The sequence below is a fragment of the Varroa destructor genome, unplaced genomic scaffold (assembly GCF_002443255.2).
Source record: "Varroa destructor unplaced genomic scaffold, Vdes_3.0 BEIS01000003.1, whole genome shotgun sequence".
Taxonomy (NCBI): Eukaryota; Metazoa; Arthropoda; class Arachnida; order Mesostigmata; family Varroidae; genus Varroa; species Varroa destructor.
The window spans coordinates 8,421,023-8,429,306 of record NW_019211456.1 but is presented as its reverse complement, the minus strand read 5'-3'; the positions used below and the strand labels follow the sequence as shown (position 1 = coordinate 8,429,306).

Sequence of the window (8,284 nt, the reverse complement as noted above, 5' to 3'; positions counted from 1 at the left end):
CACCAGATGAATTCATCTCTATGCATTAACGTGTAACTTAGCGAAACTTCGACTAATAACGACAACATAGTAAACAGGGTAATTTCCTATCCTCTTATAGTTCACAGTTTTCGCAGAAGTATGGAATTTCAATGTCAGTTATGAGTATAGCCGATGCTATTGACGTTCAATTCAAGGTGGCAATATGCGTTCGTAAAGGACATTCATAAAACGTGGAAAATTTGATTCAGTTTTACCATTTAAGTAGATTTTGATAGTCTTCGTCACTTTTCCAACGGTATTCGATGCTTCACAAACATAGCTTCCCTTGTCATCAGCTGATAAATGCGGAATTTCCAAGAGGCCATCTAGAAATCGAATGCGACTGGAGGAGACGAGGACGTCATTTTCTATAATAAAAAAAAAAGAAACCTGTCACAGCTAAGTCTACCTGATGCAATAGACATATATAGCGCTTTTTAGCAGATTATATATATCCCAAATCTACGATTCTGTTTCATTACGAACACATTCAAATTTGTATTAAAATATGAGTGCCAGTTTGTTAGTACTACAAGGTCAAAAATTATTAGTACTCACCTTTCCGGATTGTAACACTAGGCGTTGGGTGTCCCACTGCTCTGCAATCAACACGAACCGCTTTGTCTGCTACTCCATGGACTTCTCGACTGTCATTGTTAAGTAGCCAGCGAGGTTTGTATTTCATTACAACTTGAACCGACATATGGTTCGAGCCAAAAGCATTCTTAGCTTGACAGGTATAGTTAGCAACATGATTAAAACCAAGACTGAGAATTTGGAGTTGTTCCTGAAATTCGTCCAGATGGATGATTTTCACGTCTGTTGAGCTTACCAATGGGTTAGAGTTTTTTCTCCAGGAGAACGAAATTGGAGGTGTACCTCGCATTACTGAACATAAAATCATAAGTCGTTGACCTTCGATAAGATCATCGGGTATTTTTATGGGTCCGATATGAGGGATTTCGTTGGCAAAACAAACACCGTAGACGGCAGACCAAAGAATTACCCATAGCAATCTAACAGAGCGTGCCATTTTTCGGAAATGCAGATTGCGGCCATCTTGATCCCGCCGTAAGCTTGAGAACTAGATAAGAACAAAACCCGTGGCGCTCCCTGGCGGGACCAAAGCGCAACCTCGCTTGCAGCAATCAATATTATGCTCATAGTAAGTGACATTTGTTCCCACACGTTGTTATTTATTTACGTAACAGAAGCAGTTCAGTTAAAAAAATATTTTTGAATGTTCAGGATGGTTTGTTTCAGTTTGATTGACAGCCTCTTCGATTCACAAAATGTACAGTAGCGCGCATATTTAAAAGAAGCGCGCCAATTTTATTTAAAAGAGAATAAGTTTCAGAACCGTACAGTATTACAAATAGTCAAGGGAAATTGTTACCGTTGAAGTGAACCTTTACAGTCTTCGTCAACTGTCCAATAACATTTGAAGCTTCACAAATGTAATCGCCTTTATCCTCAGTCTTAAGATCAGAAATTTCCAGGAAGCCATCTATAATTCGAAGGCGACTGGAAGGATCGACGGGACGTTTATCTGAAAACAAAATGGGCCTGTTTACCTACGATATATCCAAGTAACTGCGTCAATACGTGCATCATTTACACATAAATTTGCAATTTTTTTGTTGAAATATCTGAATAAAATATTGTTTCTCCTTTCAAAAGAAGTGTCGGTCAGGTAAAGAGGCGCAGCAAACCGGGTTAACCTAAATTAGCTCGGATAATGTTAATGAAGTAATGCATTTTATTGATAATAACTGGTGTTCTTATTCAAAATAGGTACCTAGATGTTTTTAGATGAACGCTCAGAATGAAACCTCATATTCAGCGTCAACTGTGTCAGCTCAACAATCGAACACTTGAAATAGCTGGCTTTATATTTGTGAGTCAAATTAACATACGCACGGTATTCTCTGTCTTGCTTTCTTAAAGCTTCGTAACCTGATTGAACTGTAAGCATACTAAAATCATAGTATTTTATATAATAAAAGCTCTTCAATATGTGTTTTATAGGTAAAAAGTCTGCCTGACGTTAGATTCAACGTTAAATATTGGTCAGTATTCATTCTTTCTAATAACTAAGCTCATAAAAGAGCGCACAGGTAGACCTCTCAGAACATAGCTTCCCACAGATCTAAAAAAATATTAAACTGAATTTTATGACCTACAATTGGGTAAAAAAAAGGTAATAAAACGACAAACTGCATTATAGATATGATTTTAATGAAGTAAAAATAGCTGTATTGGTATGCTTTCAATTTATGGTTAGACTAGCACATTTATATATTCTGCGTAAGATGAAATCGAAACAGTTAAGCTAGTAAATACGACATCTTTTTATTACCTACCTTTTTGGATTGTCACTACAGGCGTTGGATGTCCTATTGCCCTGCAGTCTATATGAATTCCCTTGTCTGCTACCCCGTGCACTTCTTCACTATGATTGGCTGTGATCCATCTAGGTTTATATTTCATGTTAACTTGGACGGACATGTGATCCGAGCCGAAGGCGTTTTTAGCCTGACAGGTGTAATTAGCTACATGGTTAGATCCAAGACTTAAAATCTGAAGCTGCTCTTGAAAATCATCCAGATGGATAATTTTTACATCATTTGAAGTTGATAAAGGACTGGAGCCCTTTCGCCATGAAAATGAAATCGGTGGTGTTCCTCTAAGCACCGCACATAAAATTATAAGACGTTGGCCTTCCACGAGATCATCTGATACTTTTATCGGTCCGATGTGGGGCATTTCGCTTGCATAGCATGTGCTACATATTGCACATAAATAAAAAATCACAAGTAAACTAACCGATCGCGTCATTTTTCCTGCATGTGGATATCGCCATCTTGGTCCCGCCGTGAGCTCAAAAATCCAGAAAATCGCTGTACTGGTGGCGCTCCCTGGCGGGACCCTGGACAAACTCTAATGCCATGATGGTTGCTCATATTATCATTTTGTTTTTGTACATATATTATTTTACCATTGACTCAATATTGCTAGTGCACAGTAATCTTAATAATGAATCACTTGTCTAGAATGCGATTGGAATATAAATCCTGCTATTCGGTTTTATCATCGTGACAGCATGTACAATTCAAATAAGGCGCGGGCTTTTGCGTTATGAACAGGTTTGTTTTTACAATATTAAATAAAATATATTTTAATGAATTATGCAAAAAAATTACTGACTGTGATATATAAATATTTTTTAAAATAATTTATCATAAAATAATTTATGACTAAACAGCTAATGAAACAGTTGACAAGTTAAACAAATATTAGTTGTATTGAGGTACGAAAGAAAAGTACACTGTCTCTTAGCGCTCCTACAGGAATTTAGTTTACCATATAATGTAGGTACCGTTTAGGTAGACTTTCACCGTTTTTATTATTCGTCCTATAGTGTTCGAAGCTTCGCACATATAACTGCCTTTATCTCCTAATTTCAAGTTAGTAATCTCCAAGAGGCCATCTGTGTTTCGGAGGCGGCTAGATACTATAATAGGAAGATTATCTGAAATAATAGAAAATACCAGCATTATAAACGAAATCATATTTCTTGAAATAAAGCCAGAGCACACTGCACTATTATAACGCTATTGGCAATCATCTACATAACACAAAAAGTTAATTAAATTCACAATTAAGGTCAACTAACAGATTATCAACTGAATTATTATACCTCTGCCTTATATAGGGTTACATATTTTGTTCCAATCCGTCTGAGGCAATTTGGTGGTGAAATGACTAGTTTCTAGCTATATATAGGTAGCACTTCATTGACTAAAATGGTAAATTGCTGCTTTGTAGGTGTGCAACTTCCTGAGAGTGTCTGTTGATTTAAGGAACCTTAAGAAGAAAGAACTCAAAGAACCTACTCCTTTACAATGGGGTACAAGAATTTCATTATAAATGACTATATTATTCAACTAATGGAAATCAATAATTTGCACCAGTATTGAATTTTGAAAGCGTATGTATAATCCATAGCCAATTGTATTGTTGTATATTTGAGTGTGGTATGCTCACTCCTATATAAGGCATAAAACAAGACGGTGAACCATGGTGATAATGCTAATTAGTAGTCGTAAGCCATTTGGGCAAGTCAGTTTCGACTGGTATTAAGTTATTATGATTTATATTGATTCGTGGTGAGCACCAAAATATTACGCACCTTTTAAAATCGTTACTGTCGGCGTTGGGTGCCCCAACGCCCTACAGTCGATACGAACTCCTTTATCTTCTATTCCGTACACTGCGTCACTGTTATTACTCGATATCCACTGTGGTTTTAATTTCATCACAATTCGAACGGACATATGATCTGAGCCAAACGCATTTTTGGCCTGGCAAGTGTAGTTAGCAATGTGAGCGGAGCTCAAACGAGAAATTTGAAGCTGTTCTTGAAATTCATCTAGATGGATAATTTTCACATCGGGTGAGCCTACGAGTAATGCCGAATCCTTTCGCCACGAAAACGAAATTGGCGGTGTACCCCTTAACACTGCGCAGACAATCATAAGCCGCTGACCTTCAACAAGATCGTCAGATATTTTTATGGGGCCAATGTGAGGAATGTCGCCAGCGTCGCATGTACTGGAGATAATCGATACGAAAAGAGCTAAAAACAAGCTAGTTGGCGGCGACATCTTTTGCGGTGGGAAGACTGCGGCCATCTTGGTCCCACCGTGAGCTTGAACCCAAATAAGCGCAATACATGTGGCGCTCCCTGGTGGGACCAGCGTGCAACTTCTATGACGTAAACAATATTCGGAAGCTTATTTAAGTGCCAAGATACATGACTCGTATAATCTTAATCTGTAAAGTTAAAGCTTTAGATTTTGGCAGTTCTGTACCCTTCAAAGCAACTTATGAAGTAGACTAATCTTTGTTTAAAGTATGCGCGAACCATTATAGTGTGATAAATTTGCTTTCAAAAATATTGTTTTAATTAAATGTAGCCAAAACTTACCAGTCAGTGATAGGTTTATCACTTTAGTAATAAATCCAAGGGTGTTAGATGCTTCACATGTGTAGGATCCCCTATCGGATAAGTTTACTTGGTTTATTTTTAGTAGACCCTCTTCAAAATGAATTCTGGATGAAGTGAGAATCTGTGCACCCTCTGAAACAAAGAGATTTATTCTGTTATGACAGCGTTAGTAAAATTAAAAATACATTTGAAAACGCATAATAAGGAACATTTTTTATTAAAGGCTTTAAAACTCATCATTGCTTAAACAATACTTGCGAAGTGTTCATTTTTTTCTTACTCTAATCGTATAGATTATCATTTATTCCTAGACAAAGCGTATTCGTTCATCTTTTTAAAACACTAGCTATTATTAGATATGCTGCTAGTAAACCACTACAACTCAATTGTTGTAGTTTAAAATTGTTGCAGTTAGGATGTTTCGATTATTAAACTAAGAACATGCGCGGTCTGCGGCACCCTATGTAAATATTCGTTTATTACAATTATCTACATCAAAAGTTTCGTGTTTGAGTTATCATAAATTAGTAGTAAGAATATGAATAAAATTATACGCAGTTTCTAACATTATTTTTGTACGAGCCTGTTACTGACCATCACAACTATTTACCTCATTGATCTTTCAAAATGGGTACTTAGGTTACAAGGTCGACTGAAACCGAAAGTTTGTTTTCCCTTGAAAAAATTCGCAAGCGTATGTTATATGCTTATAGGCATAGTACTTCGTATACTGATTAAGAATAAATAGGTAGTAAATTAACAATCGATGGTGACATCGCATATAGGCTTCTTTAGATAAATTAGTTTCGTGACCTTTTTATAGTAACAGAGATTTCATATTAAGTTGTATGTGCGTGAATTGCTGATAAGGTTGCAAACAGCAGTACAATTATTACCATAAGTATAACATATATTACGTTTTGTTAGCAGCGATAAGCAATGTTTATCGGTATTTTTTTTTTTACTAAATATAGCTTTTTTCTGATAATGCAAGCTTCTTTATGATTATTATGATCATTAGAACATAGACATTGAAAAGAAGCTTATTTTGAATCGCGTACACGAATCGCCAGTTACAGTGCTATAAATGTTAGTAAAAAGCTCTAATTACGTTCGACCATCGAAAAGATGAAGCACATAAAAGCTGCCAAATGGTCGCACAGCATTGCAGCTTGAAGTATAAAATAATTAATATAGGAATACGTGACACTTACCTCGATGTACAGTGATTTTCGGGGTGGGGTAGCCATATGAACGACAGTCGATGGTAACACTGTTACCAGCAATGGCTTCCACTAGAACAGCATCGTTTGTTCTAGCCGTAGTGTAAGAAATCCATTTCGGAGCGAACCGGAGGAGTACGCCAACGGATACCTGACTAGACCCATGCAAATTCTTTGCACTACACGAATAGTTACCTACATGCTCTGGTAAAAGTTTAATTATTTGTAGGGTTTCTTGATAATCATCGTTATGTGCTATCTTGATATTGTCATCTAGCACAATCGGAACATTATCTTTACGCCAAGAAAATGAAATTGGTTGACTTCCCTTCATCACAGCGCACATGATAGCAAGCCGCTGACCCTCTTCAAGGAGATCGGGTATTTTTAGTGGACCAATCTGGGGTGGATTGGAGCTCACATATTTTGTTATAATAGCTAAATACACGGCAACACCTATGATAAACTGATCCAGGCGATGCATAGCTTGTGAGTCGATCCGCGTTGTGCAGTCAGCCATGTTGATGCCGCGCTGTAAGCTTAATTGGAGTCAATGGGTAGTGTAGTACCTGTGGCGCACCCTGGCGGGACCGAGGGAATCTGAATGTTGGTTGCGAAATTCAACTTAAAACAGAAGTATAATCGTTTCGAGATCCTTGCGTTGCTATTACTAGAGCATCGCTTTGTAGTATTCATGCAACAGTATCTTTTGTTATCAGTGTTCTATCAACAGATAACACATGAAGAAATAGAAGATCGTTGGAGTGAGAAGATAAAAATTACCGGTAAGAGAAATCTTCACACTTGTATAGATAGATCCTACTGCGTTCGAGGCTTGACATGTGTAGTCTCCTTTGTCTGAAAGGTTGACGTTCTCGATTTTAAAAAGACCGCTGGTATCAAAATGAAATCGAGGAGTATTTATGATTGGTTTTCCATCTGTAAAGATATAAAATACGCGATTTTAAATGATTGATTTCTTAAATCCAATATGCTATTAAATCTATAATAATGAGTAGCAAAGCCTTGATAAGCTACCACATAGTTACCATAGACAAGTCAAAGATTTAGACTGAATTTCCAGGTTGCAGGTGTGTCTTCCTGTGTAATTGAAAACTAATAACACAATAATGATAGCAGAAGCAATTTGTTTAGAAGTTTAGAGATCTTTTAAATCTGGCCAATTGTACTTTTACCATGTCGGGTAGTATACACCTTTTAAAAATTGAAATTAAAATTAAAAAACTGTCGGCTTTTTACAGTACTACAATTGGACATGTATAAACAGCGCAGTGCAACACTAAGTTTCTGCTATAGTTACCGCAAATCGTCAAAAAGGTTAAGTAAGCCTGTAGTGGAACATCAGGAAACATAGTGTATTATAGAAAAATCAAATATTTTACCTCCTAATTAAAGATAGAGACAGTGAGTACATTAAGGTATATTAGAAGATTACTGATCACATATTTTGGTATTTTTTAACATTCTAAATTAATTATTTTTCCAAATCGACATTTTAGATTGGCATTTTAGTAAATAAATCCTTATAAATAATTTATATGAAGATCACAAGGTATAAAAAATAAAATGCTCAGTCACATTACTTTTTAGATATCCAATAAAATGTATAAAAATAGGCAAACTTACTTCGCAAAATACTGACGACTGCAATCGGATGAGCTTGTACACGGCAGTCCAACATCACAGTTCTGCCGGCTTCAGCTTCAACAACACGTGGCTTTCCAACAGACTCGCTAATCAGCCAGCGAGGTGCAAAATTAAGAATCACGGGAACCGTCATTTGGTCAGATCCATAAAGATTTTTAGCACTGCACGTATAGTTACCGACATGATCTGGCCTTAATTTTATAATTTGTAAAGATTCCTGGTATTCATCGTTATGAACTATTCTCACCTCGTCATTTAAAAGAACTGGTAAATTATTTTTCTTCCATGAAAATGAAATTGGTTGATTGCCTTTGAGTACAACACAAACTAAAACGAGCCTCTGGCCTTCTTCTAGGTTATC

At 36.5% G+C, this 8,284-nt stretch overlaps 2 protein-coding genes across 2 annotated transcripts; both read right to left on the bottom strand.

Moving 5' to 3' along the window:
* Positions 1-637: 637 nt before the first annotated feature.
* Positions 638-3,390, bottom strand: LOC147756480 (cell adhesion molecule Dscam2-like). Its single transcript, XM_086982650.1, has 3 exons — positions 2,385-3,390; positions 1,418-1,570; positions 638-808 (listed from the first exon to the last, which is right to left on the bottom strand). The coding sequence occupies exons 1-3, from the start codon at positions 2,857-2,859 to the stop codon at positions 777-779; spliced, it is 660 nt and encodes a 219-aa protein (XP_086838776.1). The 5' UTR covers positions 2,860-3,390; the 3' UTR covers positions 638-776.
* On the bottom strand, positions 2,671-7,024 carry LOC147756479 (cell adhesion molecule DSCAML1-like). Its single transcript, XM_086982645.1, has 5 exons — positions 6,247-7,024; positions 5,012-5,164; positions 4,214-4,570; positions 3,401-3,553; positions 2,671-2,806 (listed from the first exon to the last, which is right to left on the bottom strand). Exons 1-5 carry the CDS (start codon positions 6,773-6,775, stop codon positions 2,766-2,768), a joined length of 1,233 nt encoding a protein of 410 aa, XP_086838771.1. The 5' UTR covers positions 6,776-7,024; the 3' UTR covers positions 2,671-2,765.
* Positions 7,025-8,284: the final 1,260 nt, after the last annotated feature.